This window comes from Bradysia coprophila, unplaced genomic scaffold (genome assembly GCF_014529535.1).
Source record: "Bradysia coprophila strain Holo2 unplaced genomic scaffold, BU_Bcop_v1 contig_151, whole genome shotgun sequence".
Lineage (NCBI taxonomy): Eukaryota > Metazoa > Arthropoda > Insecta > Diptera > Sciaridae > Bradysia > Bradysia coprophila.
In genome coordinates this window covers 9007002-9023972 of record NW_023503423.1, presented here as the reverse complement: position 1 = coordinate 9023972, position 16971 = coordinate 9007002, and the positions used below count along the sequence as shown (strand labels likewise).

General features: G+C 36.9%; 2 protein-coding genes across 3 annotated transcripts; both read right to left on the bottom strand.

Annotated features, from left to right (window-relative positions):
- Positions 1 to 489: 489 nt before the first annotated feature.
- LOC119074891 lies at positions 490 to 2034 on the bottom strand. Of its 2 annotated transcripts, XM_037181235.1 has the most exons (5): positions 1711 to 2034; positions 1441 to 1646; positions 1281 to 1381; positions 783 to 1212; positions 490 to 717 (listed from the first exon to the last, which is right to left on the bottom strand). In XM_037181235.1, exons 1-5 carry the CDS (start codon positions 1956 to 1958, stop codon positions 635 to 637), a joined length of 1068 nt encoding a protein of 355 aa, XP_037037130.1. In that variant the 5' UTR covers positions 1959 to 2034; the 3' UTR covers positions 490 to 634. The 2 variants fall into 2 exon arrangements, with proteins under 2 accessions (XP_037037130.1, XP_037037129.1); XM_037181234.1 differs by having other exon boundaries at positions 533 to 1212.
- A 6818-nt stretch (positions 2035 to 8852) lies between these two features.
- Positions 8853 to 12867, bottom strand: LOC119074884 (adenosine 3'-phospho 5'-phosphosulfate transporter 1). Its single transcript, XM_037181225.1, has 5 exons — positions 12533 to 12867; positions 12229 to 12464; positions 11356 to 11789; positions 10808 to 11284; positions 8853 to 9412 (listed from the first exon to the last, which is right to left on the bottom strand). The coding sequence occupies exons 1-5, from the start codon at positions 12559 to 12561 to the stop codon at positions 9242 to 9244; spliced, it is 1347 nt and encodes a 448-aa protein (XP_037037120.1). The 5' UTR covers positions 12562 to 12867; the 3' UTR covers positions 8853 to 9241.
- Positions 12868 to 16971: the final 4104 nt, after the last annotated feature.

Genomic DNA, 16971 nt, shown 5'->3' with positions numbered 1-16971 from the left:
GAAAGTCTCAGCTTATTCAGGTGCCAAACTAACTCCACAATGTCCGGTGACCACTCAATGCGACTATTTGCTTTAAAGCAGCTGTGACAATTTCCAAAAACGGTACAGTTCCTAATAGAGCTAGTAATCACCAGTGTTAAACTACACCTCCACATGAAAAAGTTCTTATCTTCCAGCTGTGAGGATGTGAAACATTTTATATTTTGTATATTTGATTCGCAAATACCACAAATTTTGCCCCCTTTATAATTGTCGTAAATAAATCAAAGCGTTTCTTTGAAGACGACAATTTCGATCTGATAAATTGTTAAGTGTTCAACGATATGGGCTTATCTAATGAGAAGATTGATTTGTTTTATCAGCATGTTATTGAACGCATAAATTGTTGTTCTTTATGTCGTTGTAAATTTTCAATTTCGGACGCAAAAAGCCAGTGTCTTGAATGATTTACATCACGGAAGGATTTATGTAAGTCTAGACGCTTTTGCCGATACTTGGCTATCTATTAAATGCCTTTTATTTAAATGTAACATTCGAAATTCTAAGATCTTACGGTTTATTAATCTGTTTTAATTCTACTATTCAAACACAAACTTTTCCTTTGTCATGCATAAACTGCATTACGTGCCACGTCTCACATAAATTTAAAAGCGTTCCGCAACAACTTCTTTACAGAATTCTCAAGCTGATGATCGAAGCGATCGTAAAGATCATCACCTGAAATTTGTCAAAGAAGAAATGACTTGAATTGGATACGTCATCTGGAGCTTGTAATGTTGTACTTTCGCTTCCCCTTTCAGTTGTCGAATCAGGAACAGTTGTTAAATCATCCGGTTCACTTGGATTCACGCTCGTGGACGTATCTGCAGCGGGTTCGCTTGGATTCACAATCGTGGATGTCTCTGCAGAAGGTAGAGGTACATACTCGGTGGTGGACGGATCCTTTTCTTCTTCTTTGTCAGCAAAACATACAAGATCACCAGTATCGGGATCCAAGTGTGGTCCACCGGTTCCACCACCGATTCCACCATTCACTAAATCGGCAAGCGTTAGTTCGTTCAAATATTGATTAGCGAATGGGATCAATAGGTTTTCGAGCTCAGTCTCAAGATTCTCTTTATTGTCGTTGAAGATGGTCTGCACTATTCTTTCGAAACCAATATTGAAAATAGTGCTTAACATTCGTGAATCGTACACGCCAGTGCTGTCACTCTGGAATTATATGTGAGAGTCAGTAAGCCTGCCATCATTTCTCTGAATTTAATTTAACTCTTCCTTACAAAAGGTGATCCCATGTTAACATCAACGTCCAGCGAAGTTAAATTCAAACGCCCTGTCCGAAGACTCAATACCATCCGTCCATTGGCTTGAACCGAAAGATCTATTTCACAGAAAAGTTAAAATTTGCATCCGACGTGGAGAACCTTTGTTTCGTTTTACCGTTAACATCAAATGCCAGTCTTCCATGACCGAATATGGGAATGAATCGCAAAAGCAACGCATCGAGATTGTAGAGACTAGTCAATGAAATTCGCGGGAATGTTATGCCAATTGAGGCACGGAGTGTGAGTACATTTAACGTGGCAGTATCCACGGTGTACCCATCGATACCTGCTACTGTAAAATCACGAACATTCCCTTGAATGCTACGAATGGAAAGGAGGAAATTGGGTCAGATGCAATTGGTGGATGCAACTCAATTTAACTTACTTATACAACAGTCCCCTTTCATTTACTTCAGCCGATTTGATGTAAAGAGGAGCTAGTGGTGGAATACCTTGATCGGGGAAGCCACATCTGAGTGAGTATCTTAGACTTTCCAACAAATTTCTTATTGAATCGTCGACTACCGATTTCGTGTCAACTTCATTAACTCCGACAACTTGCGGTTTAACACTTAAACTTGTAGCCGTACAAACAGCCAACGACAACACAATTACTCCGAGTAATTTGGTCATTTTATTATATAATGAATTAACGTAAGATGTTTACCAATGGATCGATTAAAATTGACTGGCTATTGGTTCCGCAGAAACACGCATAAAAAGTCGTGAGATAAGGAAGATAAAAACTTATCTATTCTCGTCATGGGCAGCATAAACCGCGGAGATTATTTCTTAATTGATGGATGCACCGCGACTTTGGACTTTACAAAACTAGAAAACACACGGTTCGACAATCTCGTTGCAAATCACATTGGTGCAGAAGTTTTCCTTTGTTGTGATAAGAAAAAAATCGACAATCGAATCAATGACTCACGGAATTTGGGTCAACGAGGTATGTTGATTCATGAGGAGTATTTTTAAATTTGGTGACCAAGTACTCAATCTTGTGAGTTTTATTTGACGAAAGAGTTAAAATTTGCATTTTTAGATTAATATTTGAGAGGTGTGTCTTCCATATCAGAGGTATTAATTGTCTTCCTGTATTTTAGATTCAGAATCTTCCAAATCTTTATTCGTTGAGAACAATAATTTACTTGCTTCACTGCTTCGCAAATGGTGATCAATTTCACCGAATCCGAAAAACCATGGGCACATTTCGTTTCACGAAGCATAAGAATGCCAGCACTTTTTAGGGTCATAGCTCATTTAATTAAAACGGTAATTAGATTAGTGTGAGCGAAAAATATAGGTGAGAATGGTCCAATGTACCGCTACATTTTACATTTTTTGATTTTTCACATGAAGCTGATTGCACTGAAGAAACGGCGAGGTCCCGAAGAAAAGGTGAGTAGTCGCTGATTCTTCAAGAACTCACCTTTTCTTCAGGAAGTGGTCATTTCTTCTCGCCTTTTTAACATTTCGTACAAGCAATATGCACTATATCATGTTAAAAAACAGCGATTTTCTGAAGAAAAAGTGAGTTTCTGAAGAATAGGCGACTACTCATCTTTTCTTCTGGAACTCGCCGTTTCTTCAGAAAGTCGTCGTTTCTCGTGTCGTCGATTTTTCAGTGTAATATGAAGTTGTTCCTGACCATAGTCTGAAAAGTAATTTTTTGGTCACTGTGAGCCACTAGAAGTTTTTATGGACTGGTTTGACGTCGACTGGTTGCCAAGAGAAATATTTCCTGAAGTTGAAATGATTTCGAGCCAAGAAAGTGCAAAAGAATTGGGACCTACCGAGGATCAAATGTAAATTTTCGGAAATGTTTGATTCTAGTGAGCCAACTGCTCGTGCTCGACTGCTTGCGTCATCTACTAAAGAATCTTCAAAGTGGCTACAAGTAGTTCCATCGAGTCAGTTAGGCTTATTATTAGATAACAATTCTGCACGAATTGCTGTTGGTCTTCGACTAGGTTGTCAATTATGCGAAGAACATAAATGTCTTTGTGGTAAAAATGTTAAGAAGGATGGCTTACATGGTTTATCTTGCAATAAAAGCGGAGGATGGATTCCTGGACATGATGAAGTTAACAAAATCTTTTCTCATGCATTTTCTTCTGCAGGGTTTTCGAATTTAGTATAGCCTCCGGGAATTTCTAGAGATGACGGGAAAAGACCGGATGGTATGACTCTAATTCCATGGAGTCACGGTAGACCTATTTTATGGGATGTAACCATTAGAGATACCCTAGCCCCTTCTTATGTTAATCAGTCATCCAAAAAAGCTGGTTCGATTGCTGATAATGCCGAAAGATCTAAGCACAATCATTACATTTGTTTAAAAGATAATTATTTATTCACACCTATTGCTTTTCAATCACTAGGTAGCATGGTTGCAAAAGGCTTCTGGGGAACCGCGCTCTATGGACTACCTGCTACAGAAGGTTTCCATTGCGATTCAGCGAAGAAATTTTAGTTGCATTTTAGGGACCTTGGGACGTAATAGAATTGATGATTTTTATTTATTGTAAATATTTGATTGTTGAAAAGATCGTTTTTTTACTGGTTGTACTTCCTAAAAAAAAGGAAAGTCGACTTCGAAAAATCGGATCCTATTTTGTCCTTCATATTGCCTGAAAAAAGATTCTTCATTCGACCGTTCGAGTGAACAGACGTATTTTTATTTTGCTCTTAATAAAAATATAAACAGTTCAAACAGAAATTAAAAAAAAAATAAATTCAGTAATGATTTCTTACTAATGAATGACTAATCAAGTCATCAACACTTCATTAATTACATATATTTCATTGTGATTCACGTGTAATATGAGTAAGAGTGACAACCTATTTAATTATGACTAACCAAGTCATTGACATTTCCTTGTACTACGTTGCATACTTGTGATTCAATTGTAATACGAGTAAAAGTGACAATTTAGTGAAAAAAGAAACATTTAAAATAAAAACAATCAATTATCTGTATAGAATAAAGATTCATATTAACTGCGCAATAAATAGTGTTCATATGCAACATAGTTTAGTGTCAATAACATTGTGAATCATAAATAATTAAATTAAAATGTTTGGCTCATCGCCAAAAAATGAACCCAGTGTTAAAATTAAGCAATCAGAATATGATCTGCTAATACAAAACAATAATTTAGCTCAAAAACTTTGTGCTGAAAATGACGAGCTAAAGAAAAAGATAGCTGAGCTAGAAAATTCACTACAAAAAGCTATAACGGATCATTTAAAATCTGGAGATGACGGAAAACAAATCGTCTATACCACAGATGAAAGTGATTTGGAAAAAGAAATTGATCCATTTAAAACTCAATCAGTTAAAAGAAGACGCAAAAACAACAACCAAAAAAATTCATCCACCAAAGAAAAATCACCGAAATTAACGGAATCAAACCAGAAAAATCCGCCATTGCCGCCACCTTTTAATGTAAGCAATGTAACCGATTTTAACAAATTCAGCAAAAAAATTTTGGAAATGGCTACAACAGCACAGTTCAAATCAGTCGCCAGCAATGACGTAAAAGTCACTCTGCAAAACGAAGAAGACTACAGGAAAGTCAAAAAATTCATTGAGAATCAAAGTTCCGAAGAAAGTGAATTCAAAGGTATTGAATATTATACATACCAGTTAAAAAGTGAAAAAAGCTTTCGTGCAGTCATTAGAGGATTACATCCATCGTGTGATGTAAAAGAAATAACAGATGATTTAATTGAGTTAGGCCACGAGCCTACTAAAATCACAAACATAGTTAAAAAAACCAAAGGCAAAGACGGAACTACAGAGGAAAAAAAATTTCCTCTATTCCTAATTGAATTGAAACAAAAAGAAAACAATAAAGAGATTTTTGCTGTTAAAAACATTCTACACTGTAAGATAACAGTAGAACCTCCCAAACAAATAAAATCCATCCCTCAGTGCATAAACTGCCAGCAACTAGGACATACAAAAAATTTTTGTACGAGAAATCCAGTTTGCGTCAAATGTGCCGGAAAACATGCTACAAGCGCCTGTACGAAGAGACCAAACGTAACTCCGAAATGTGCCCTTTGCCAAAATGAAGGACACACAGCAAATTATAAAGGTTGCCCAACATATCAGAAAAAAATCAAAAATCAAAACCAAACCAAGTCGGTAGTAAACCGGCTCAGTGAAAAAAACTTAGAAGTTACAACAAAATACAAGGAAGTCAAAAAAGGACTAACTTTCGCGCAAGTCACAAAAAATTTGGAAAATAAAGAAAATAAAATATCAAACAAAATTGAAAACTCTGAAACGAACGAGCCGTCAAACGCAGATATACTGTCATTGCTCACACAACTAAAAACCAATATTGACCTAAGTATTGGACTTTTGTCAAACCGATTGGCAAAGTTGGAAAACAAACCGACTGCCCAAAAAACTAAAGTCAACAAAAACAAAAAATGATAAGCAAGTTCCTGCGCATCATGAACTGGAACGCAAATGGGCTCAACGCTAGGGCTCAAGAGTTGGAAATTTTCCTACGAATAAACAACATAGATATTGCTTTTATATCTGAAACACATTTCACCGAAAAAAGTCACATAACAATTAAAGGTTTTGAAGTCCACTGGACAAATCATCCGAACGAAAGAGCCAGGGGTGGCTCAGCGATAATCATTAAAAAAAATATAAAATATCATACACAAAACAGCATACAGAAAGAGTTTATACAAGCGACTGTAATTACAATTCAGTTCAACAATCAAGATGTAAATATAGCTGCCGCATATTGCCCACCAAAATCTACTCCAATATATTCAGAATGGATGGAAATCTTCGGAATATTGGGCCAAAGGTTCATCATTGGAGGTGACTTCAACACGAAACACACAGCATGGGGAGCGAGGCTGATAACTCCGGTTAAAGGCAACGGTCTTCTAAACGCAATCAAAAAAGAAAACTGTAGTTACCACTCCGGCCGTAAGCCAACGTACTGGCCTACAGACCAGAAAAAGGTACCAGATCTATTGGATTTCTTCATTTCAAGAGGAATATCACACAACAACATGGAAGTAGTAAACATGGTGGACCTGACATCAGATCATACACCAGTGATTCTTAATCTCAATGCTACAGTCATACTAAAAAAGAAAAAAGAAAATCTAACTAACAAATGCACCGACTGGGAACTCTTCAGAAATTTAGTTGAAGAGTCAATCAACCTCAACGCTAGCCTGAAATCAAAACAGGAGCTTGATCTACAAACGGAAAATTTTATCAATCTTCTGCAAATTGCGGCAAGAACAGCAACTCCGGAACCAAAAGAAAAACTTATTCACGAAATCAATTATCCAGCCGAAATAAGAGAGCTTATCAAGGAAAGGAGAAAAGCGAGAAGACTTTGGCATAGGAGCAGAAACCAAAGTGACAAAAGAATCTTCAACAATATTAGTAACAGAGTTAATAAAGTTACAAAGCAGTATAGACAAGAAAGTTTTGAAAACTACCTAAGCAATTTAAGTTCGAGTAAAGATAGAGACTACTCTCTATGGAAAGCGACGAGACGATTCAAACGCCCATGCGTCCAAATCCCTCCCATAAAAGACTCCAGAGGTATTTGGTTACGAAAGGATACTGAAAAAACGGAATTCTTTGCAAAACATCTTGCAGAAGTCTTTCAACCTCACAATGACATACAATCAAATGTAGACACAACACCAACCTACCGACCTGACAAAAAGTTCAAAAAATTCACTCCATATGAAATTGCAACAGAAATAGATAAACTAAACAAGAAAAAGGCTCCAGGTATAGATGAATTAGCACCAGGAGTATTGAAAGAACTGCCAGCACATGCGGTGTACATGATTACATATCTGTTCAATGCATGCCTTAAATTCAATTATGTACCAAAAAGCTTCAAAATTGCGCAAGTAATTATGCTAAGAAAACCAGATAAACCGCCAGAAAAAGTAACCTCGTACAGGCCGATCTCACTGCTACCCACAATCTCAAAAATATTCGAGAAGTTGCTGATAAAACGACTAAAACCTTTGGTGAAAATCCCCGATTTTCAATTCGGTTTTAGAAACAACCATTCAACAATTGAACAAATTCATAGACTCACTACTAAAATTGAGAGTGCATTCGAAAAAAAGGAGTACTGCCCGGCAGCATTCCTGGATGTATCACAGGCATTTGATAAAGTGTGGCACGAAGGACTCACATATAAAATGAGTACACTCTTTCCAGGCAACTACTGTCAACTGCTTGAATCATACCTATCGGAGAGAACGTTCAGAGTAAAAGACGAAGAAACCTATTCAAACTTCTATCCAATACTAGCAGGAGTACCACAAGGAAGTGTATTGGCACCTTTCTTATACACTATATATACTGCTGACATACCTGTAACCACAAACTCTTTCATTGGAACCTTCGCAGACGACACAGCGATCATGGCAACAGATACATCGCAGTCGGAGGCAGTTAAACATTTACAAAATGCTTTGGATAAAATAAATCAGTGGACCATCGATTGGAAAATAAAACTCAATGAGTCAAAATCTAATCACGTCACTTTCGCATTGCGTCACATAAACAGCAATCTCCGCATTTACCTCAATGGGATTCCCATTCCGCAGGCAGAGTCAGCTAAATATCTAGGATTAAACCTGGACAACAAACTAAACTGGAAACATCATGTGAAGCAAAAAGCTGAGCAAATCAAACACAAAACGAGACAAATGTACTGGTTAGTCGGATACAACTCTAAACTTAACCTGTATTGTAAAAGATTGATTTACAAATCAATTTTCGCACCTATCTGGATGTACGGCTCTACTCTTTGGGGCTGTGCTAAAAAATCAAACACAGATATCATCCAAACAAGTCAAAACAACTTTCTTCGCATGATCACCAACGCATATCGTTACGTGACAAACAAAGAAATTCACAAAGATTTAAAAATACAATGGGTTGCCGATGTAATTCGGGAAAACGCCATCAAACACGAAAAAAGACTGCTTCACCACACCAACGTAGAAGCCATCTTATTACTAGATATAACAAATGAAATAAGGAGGCTGAAACGTGTTAAACCCCACGAACTGACATGAAGGATGAAAACAGCACACCGCATAGGGACTCGACCATTGGGTCGTAAAACCCACACAAGTCTTACTTTCTTCTAATTACGCAAGTAAAAGGAAGATAGTACAACTCAACCCTAGTAATAAATTAACAAATAGTTAAGATTGTACTATTCATACCAATAAAGGTGTTTTTGAAAAAAAAAAAAATATTGCCTGAAGAAGTATTAGATATCGAGACCCAGGAGCGCAAACCACTCTAAAAAAAATCGAAACTGCGGATATTTGATTAAACTTCACACCGAGTCGTTGAATAAAATTCACCCACCAGTGCCCTATCTATTGTCGACACAGATATGAATGACACAACGTGTAAATTCGGTTAAAGAAGTTTCAAGCTCTCTCAATAGTGCGAACTAAGAGATTGATTTATAGTAAATGAAAATGTTAAACAAAATGTTGCCACATTTATTAAGCGCTAAATCAATAATAATTTATACAATCACTCAGTGTAACAAATAAGCAACATACATTATATCTGTACATCAAGACACACAGTCAGAAGAAATTTATAAACTAAATTCTTACATCAATTTTTGTCATTAAAAAGCTTAAACGAAAAGTGTGCGTACGGAATACACACTCTCAAAAATAGACTCTATTCAGGAAACCTTTTTTGTGTTAAGCTAAATGTTAAGCATCGCCAGAATATTCAGATTCTTTTTTCCACTCAAAGCTTTGGTCATTTCCTTTAACCATTACGTTTACAACCACATCACATAACATCGAGACACAATTTCTTACTTTAATTCTGTTTTAAAAATCTAATTTAAACTTTAAGTGTTCATTCGTAATTTAGCTGCTTCGGCGCGTTTTCGGATAGCTTGCATGCGATGCTGACTGTAGACACGTAGAAATATTGCAAAAAAGAATATCATCACACCGAAGATACCAACATTTGATATATGATGGTCGTACACGATGCAGGACAGGATAATAGCAGTTGCCTGAAAAGAGTTCCGAAAGGGGAATTTTGAAAATGTGGTAGGGTGATGCCATATTAAATAAGATACCAACAAGAAGCAGTTATTTGTTCAACGAGGAAAGACAAGTTGGAAATTGCACTTCTAGAGTGTTGTTTCACAATTCACCCGAGAAAATGCAATTTCTAATTTTTTTCCCGAGTTAAACACAACGCTTTTCACAACAAAGAATTCCGAATTGTCAGCGGAAAAACGGCAAAAGATAACATTTATGCATGAAAAACGTTGTGTTCACCTCGCTTCGCTCTGGCCGTAAATATCGCTCTTGTTGTTGGAATTTCCTATTTTCTTTACTCGGTAAACTAGTTACTTGTTTACCAAGTGAAGAAAATAGGACAGAAAATTAGACAGAATAGCCCACACGTATATCAATAAGATGAAGGCTTGATACTCGACACGAAAAGCATTTGTTCTCTATGACGTTTGTGAAGGTAATTTTTTGTGTATCTCAGCCGTAGCACGTCGAAGAGAATCCAAATTGATGCCAAACCAACGGTTCCAAAGATAGAATGCAATTGAAAAATAAACTTTTTATGGAAAGGCTTGTCATTCCAAACATCTAAAATTTTCAACTTGTCTAAGTCCTTCGCACGACAGGGTTTTCAGCGAAAATTTAATTTTTCAATTTCCAAACACCAATTTTGATTTTGTTATATTCATAAGGCATAACTTCGTGAGGGCCGTTCTTGTTTGTTTTTGAGCGCTAAATGAAGAGAAGGTCCAGTGCATATGTCAGCAACACATTGATGAAAATCGAAGTTGATGTTAAATTAATGATGCTTGTCACAGACGACGAATTAAATTTAAAGATCAAATTTCTGTCGTGGGAGCCAGGTCAAATTTTTGATTTCTGACGTTTTCTCACACGACCGACCCTTCGTTGCAAATTTTATTATAAAATGTCATTTGTCGTTTAGGACGAGCACTTTCCCTTTAGCGTCAAATTGAGATGTGTTCCTAGAAAACTCGGCCAACACACTTTAAGCCACTTCTACCGTTCAAAAATAAATTTCGAAGAACAAAAGTTTTTTTGTCCAGTGTTAAAAGAGCGGAAAAAGAGAGAAAGAAAACCACTTATTCAACTGGTCTCGATGGGTGATACGTCAAAATTTGTATGTAAAAGTCCAGTTAATTAGGAACAAACCAGTTAATTTAACTGAACCCGATGGGGCACACTCATTTTGACACTCTCTTTGAACACTCTATAGCATAGCTTTCAAATCATGGCCTGTTGAAACAGTAACGGCTATAATACGAGTATCACCCATCAACGGTTCAATATAAAGTTCCACCAACGAGGTAAAGATCTCATTTTCTGCCTTTGGATCGATTAAAAAAAAAAATCAAAGAATTTCTTACCTGCCGCACAGTCATGATGATCGTAAACACCACCGGGCCAAATGTGGCTATAGTGTAGAATATAAACAATTGCCCAACGGCCGAACTAATCGACAATATCACACAATCGAAAACAAATTTCTTATGTTCCGTAGCAAAGTCCAACGATTCCATAAATCCACCCTGGATGGATAGTGAAGCTGCCGTGAACAATGTGCTGAACAGATTCACTCCGCACATCATTTCCATCGATGTCATTTTGTAGGTTTTAAATAAATCGCCCTGCCAATTTGACGTAAAACTGTCGAATGTCATGTACAGACACAGAAATAATACTCCCGTTATGGTCGTTATCGACGAACCAGGCGCACCCGTCGCACTGCCCATCAGAAAAAAGATCATGCCCACCGATATGAGAACAGCCGTAAAATATTCGTGAAATTCGTATTTAGTGCGGGACACTATTTTACCCATGAGCATTACCGGTATGATCTTGCACTGAAAACGGAATGGAACAATTTCAGGACATACGCAATCATTTGGTAGTTAATCGAAGGCACTTTACTCACCGATTTAGCCAGCACTTGTGTGGGAAAGCTGACAAATTTCAATGCCTCGTACTGAAACCATGTGCTCATTATATTCGACAATGAGGCGTATGAGTACTTGTACAGCGGTGCACGGTTTCGACTTTGTTTCTTTGTCATTAAATAAGCGGCTGCTATGCCGAAAGCCAACGCCCGATTGGAGAACACCAGAAACTGTGAGTCCTTAAAAAATGTGTGCTTTCCCTCTGAATTGACGTACGACTGTGTCATGATACGCTCTTGTAACAGTCCCCACGTTAGATACGAGCCCATCAGTCCAACGAAGCAATAGCAAACGAGGACACAATCTTTGACGGCTGTATTGTTGATCGATTTTGGCAGATGACTGCTGTCGATGTAGTCGAATTCGATGCCAGAGAAGCAGAATTTTACCGCTTTTGGGATGAATCCGTTCCCTGAAAATGGTTTATTTGTTAGATAAAGTCGAAACAAACGAACTGGGTTGTCAGAAAGGTTTCAGAGCCTATTTCACACATACGGTCTAATAGTAATACAGTGACGGATAAACTAATAAACTTTCAGTCCTTAATAAAGAACATTGCGACAAATGTTTAGGACAGGAACCGATTTCAATTGTACACTCGTGCTGGAATTTTAAAAGTTCCATTCCGACGAGATAATTCTGCACTGTTGTAACCATACTTAAAACCGGACTGGACGTATTGGGAGATCAGGCCATGCCCGATACGCCTTTCAAACTTGGAGACTGTTTCTTATATTAGCGGATGGTGGCTCTTATCAACCACCTTTGTTATACGAGCCCAATGCACTTTTCCCGCCCTGACCATAACCGCCATAGCTTACGAACTAATTCTAAAATGCGTGCAAACTTACCACATCGATCCAGATATTGAGTCCGTTTGGTGTATTGAAATATTAACAGTCCCGGCACGAGAACACACGAATAGCCAAACAAATTAACCAAAATTTTCAAAGTCCAACCATATTCACTGTTCAGTTGATCGATGAGTTGGGACAGTGTTAAATTCGAATCAGCACCATCGAGAACGACATTCCGAATGAAAACTGTCGTAATGTGTATGATGGCAAGTGTTCCAATGATTAATGCACTGTAATAATGTGAGATAATGCAATGAATCATCGTGTCATTGACCGGCCGAAAATTAATCAAATTTACCAAATGATAATGTCCGGAACGATCGTCATGCTTGATTATTATTTGTGTGGATTCGGTGGATTCTTAGATCTCTGGTAGATTTGGTTTTTTTGTTCTTAGCTCTGTTCGGCTTCGACGATGAGTGTATAAAGTACAAGAAATGTGAAACGTTTCATTTGAATGAGTTAGCGAAATTGCACGTTATCAGTTGCACCAGATCATAATACCACATTATCCGTACCAGTAATCTCACTTTTTAATTAATAAAAACAAAATAAAACAAAAAATTATAGGAAAACAAATCGCTCTACGTGGAGATTGAAATCAAACGTCAAGAACATATGTGCCGAGTGTGCAAGTAATGGTGTTACGGGTAAGAAGCATTACTAATACACAATACAGCGCTGTGAATGCGCTGAATTAGGGTGGAACGATGAATGTTTTACTATGGTGGATAGTGTCATTCTACTTCTACTTCACTGTTCGCTGTAAATGCCTAACAAAGTTAAAGCTGAAAACGTTTTGGAGTAAACATAAGCACTTGACAGAGTTGCAACTCTTCCTTTATCCAACTTAATTCACGTAAAGTGAACCATGACAGCTTTCCTATCTGACAGAGAGCTGCTCAATGTTGGCACTAGGACAGTGTAGGACTGACCATTTTCAGTTGATCCATTAAAATATTCAAAAATTCACTCAACACTTTCATTCATAAGGAAAATATAAGGATTAACGAATTTTGTTAGGCATTTACAGCAAACAATGAGTAGAATTTGGATCCGATACTCCAATACTCTCCCTAGCAAACAAACTCTCAGCTCTCTGTGTCAAATTCACATTCACACCTTATTTCTTTGCATTCTACAAACACTATAATTCTACATTTTGACTGAATACGCTGAAACGTATACATACATGTAAATTCCAAAGACAACTTGATTCTTTGACCAACGTAAAATTACTCGTGTATTGTCGGCATAAGAGATTGACGTTAGACTGAAAAGACACGGACAAAATGAGCGTTGCTGAGATCGAAAATTATGATGCATTTTACACTAAAATTGCTAGTGCGTTTTTGGACTTAATAACTCCACTACTATTATGTTGTGCAGATCTGATGTCGTAAAAATTCGAGTAGTTACAAGAAGAACAACCTCTGACTTGGACTAAAAAAAAACGCAGCTTTGAATTTGTTCATTCCCTTGATTGTAAGTCAGGGTCTTATGCCGGAAAATACCCTAAAATGTTTGTCCCAAAGTTTATATGAAATGTTATGAAAAACTGAATTGTTTGTCCCAATTTTTTGCTTGTAAACACGATAACTTGAGTAATTATCAACCAATTGCTAATTATATCGACGCAGAATTGAATTCCTGAGGTGAAGTTCGAAGATGGGCTATGTGGGATTAAGGATCTGGAAGTTATTCCAGAAAAACAGTATTTTCCACAGCTGGAAATTCAATCAATCGAAAATTATTACTTACTTTTGATGAAATTTGATTTTGTCGGTTAGTTATATCCAGCTATCACGCATGATAGTCAGAGTCAACTATCACGGTAGCAGATAAGTAGCAGATTTCGCGCCATATCATAAAAATGTACAAAATTTTATGAAAAACCAATTTCTGAATCGTTATTCAAATGTATGGACATGGAGTAAGGACATTAATAGTCATATCGTCAATTCTTCAGACGATTTTTTTTAACTTTAGGAACAAGCGGTCTCCGATTTTAATGAGTTATAGCTCGTTGGATTCGTCTTTTAATTCTAGAAAACAAGTATTTTTCAATTTTTCTAAAAAAAAAATTTCTGTGAAAAGAGCTCAAAAGTAAAGACATGTCAGAGGGTACCGAAAACAGTTTTTCGGCAATAACTCAAGAAAAAAATATTTTAAATGGTTTTAATGTTGTACGAATGTCGGCCTTGGAAAGACCTACAGGTAATAGATTCTGGAAATTGTTATAGTCACTACCGCAAAAATCAGCGATGGCACTGCCTTCAAGTCGATCTTTAAAGATACGAAATTTAAAGCGTCAATCATTGAGAGTCCTGTGAAATAGTGCTCAAATCCACAGTCTATACGAACGTAGTTGCTGTGACGTTTCAAACAGAACAATTTTCGTGAATAAGGTTGTAGCAACGTTGGAGCAAACGAGCTTCGCAGAATGTTAATCCCATAGTTTCACGCAGATCTTGGCTCTGACACCTCTGACACCCAGGGCCTATTTTTTGGAATTGAATTCCGTAAAATTCTTATTCCTAAAAATTCTCAAATTTCATTTGAAGGATTTCTAAGAATTTCTCTTTTTGGAATTTTGAAGAATTTTCCGGAATTAAATTACCAAAAATAGGCCACACACACAGTATGTCAGTGTTGGAATTTCACGAAAAATGAATAGCCAAGGAATATATACAAGTGTTATTCCGATAAATATTGCATTTAACTCGCGGCAATTAGTAATTTTAAAGTGCACGCATAGTTATCAGAACTAAGAATTTCTGGATTGTAGGATATCCTGTTGAAGAGTACAATTAAAGAGTTTCGTGAGAGATAATTTTGAGTCAGATGTTAAAGTGTCACCATATTTAGATATCTATATTGTATACACATCAAAGCCGTCACACTGAACTTTTCGAAAACATTTTCTTGAATTTAAAAATAAAATTGCGAAAATTCAAGAAAATTCAAGAAAGTCTTTTCGCACAGATAGACGATGCGTCACAAATCGTAGAAAATCAACATTTTAGTCATTACTTAAAATGTAAAGACTGCAATCGAAAAATAAACTTTTACTTCATGGACTTCAAACCGGCCAGACCGGCCAGTAAAATTCTAATTTCTCGATCGCTTTATTTATTTAGCGTTAATGTCGTCATTCAATTAAAGCCATTCTAGGGCTTGAAAATTAATTTAGTAAAGGTTTTTCATACCGGCTGATGACTCAGGTTTCGAGCCATGCATGGTCTGATAAGGGTACATGGGGGCTCTACAAAGGTTGTGAAGTGAGTGTGTGTTATGCATACAGATCAACCTTGTTCAAAGAACAAATTTTAAAAGACATGTACACTCGTGGAATTTTGAACACCATTACATTTTCTGTTTCGTGGTTTACTGGTTTTTTGTGAGTTTTGTATATATTTTGATATGCAGAAATCAGTAACTCAATTAAAGCACAGTGACAGGAAATGTGTTGGCTTTCCGTGCGTTTAAATTATTCACAAAAAAAAATCCAGACCATGATTCCCTGGATCACTCTGATCTCTCAAATGTGGTAACACTTTAACATCTGATTCACCATCGTTAAATTGACAATAGGTTTGTTCCAAGACCATACGAATTGTCAAATTTCATCCATAGAGACATCCTTATCAAAATTTATATGAAAACAGATCTCTGATGTGTTCGTTCGGCCAGTGAAAATTCGTATTTACAGTTACTTGTATCCAGTATGGCATTGGTTTCAAACCTTGGCCCTAAGAGAGTATCACAGTGGTCTTACTAAAAATTTCCTATCCTTCGGTAGGACATGTAGGACAATATTTTCACATGAAGAGTGATAGGACGGACGTCTTCATACTTCATATTCGTATTTCGGTGCCCAAACTAACTACGACCTTCTACCTTTCTTGTTCCTCTTTTCTCGTACTCAGGCTTGACTTCTTCGTGCTGACAAGCACCAATTTCAAGACTTTCGGAATGATGAAAACAAGAAATCTCCAATATCATGACCAGTGTTGTGGTCCTATGAATCAAATATGACTCCATTGAACAAGATTCATTTGTTGACTGTGACTATGGTTTATATTCTACTTCTCATTTTTTTTTGGGAATGTAGCTTTCTTTGACACCCGATTTTCCTTCAGTAGATGGCAATCACGTTTGTAAACTTTCTAACGCTAGTTCAATTGAAAGATTTACTGCTGTCTTGTGTAAGAGGCTAGCGCGGAAACAACTGAAGATATCAGTCCACTCTGGTTTTTCAACGACGTTCTCTAGATCGAAACAGCCTTTTTTTTCTCAATTCATTCACTTAACGTGAGTCCTGGGTAAGGAAAGAGTGTTTTTTCCTATTTTATTTTTTCTTGAACTTTTAGCTTCATTTGATAGGCATTTCAGCTGTGGAATGAAGATGAGAAACGCCAGCTCGCTGTGATTCACTTCAGGTTATACTCTTCACTGAGTATATAGAAGTAAAGGACGGATTAGGCTTAGTCCAGAATCACTAACGGAAGTCGAACAATTTTACGAATCATTCACACATTGTCGCAAAATTGTTCATTCCTCGAACATCGAACGAGAAGGAAAATGTAAGTCACAGAAGAGTAATTCTCGGCTTTATCCGAATCTACCAGATCAACTCTAAGACAAGCTTTTTAACAGATTGTGATTTTCACGTACAAGTTGACTCTTCATATACCTTGGTCATTAAATTCGACTGTAGGAACCGAATTCTATAAA

Coding starts and splice junctions, on each gene's coding strand:
- LOC119074891 (XM_037181234.1), bottom strand. CDS start 1,958: ATGACCAAATTACTCGGAGTAATTGTGTTGTCGTTGGCTGTTTGTACG. Junction 1,382..1,440: donor ACTGGCATTTGATGTTAACG/GTAAAACGAAAC, acceptor TCTGTGAAATAG/ATCTTTCGGTTCAAGCCAAT. Junction 1,213..1,280: donor TTAACATGGGATCACCTTTT/GTAAGGAAGAGT, acceptor ATATAATTCCAG/AGTGACAGCACTGGCGTGTA.
- LOC119074884 (XM_037181225.1), bottom strand. CDS start 12,561: ATGACGATCGTTCCGGACATTATCATTTG. Junction 11,790..12,228: donor TCAATATCTGGATCGATGTG/GTAAGTTTGCAC, acceptor AACCATTTTCAG/GGAACGGATTCATCCCAAAA. Junction 9,413..10,807: donor TCATCATGACTGTGCGGCAG/GTAAGAAATTCT, acceptor AACTCTTTTCAG/GCAACTGCTATTATCCTGTC.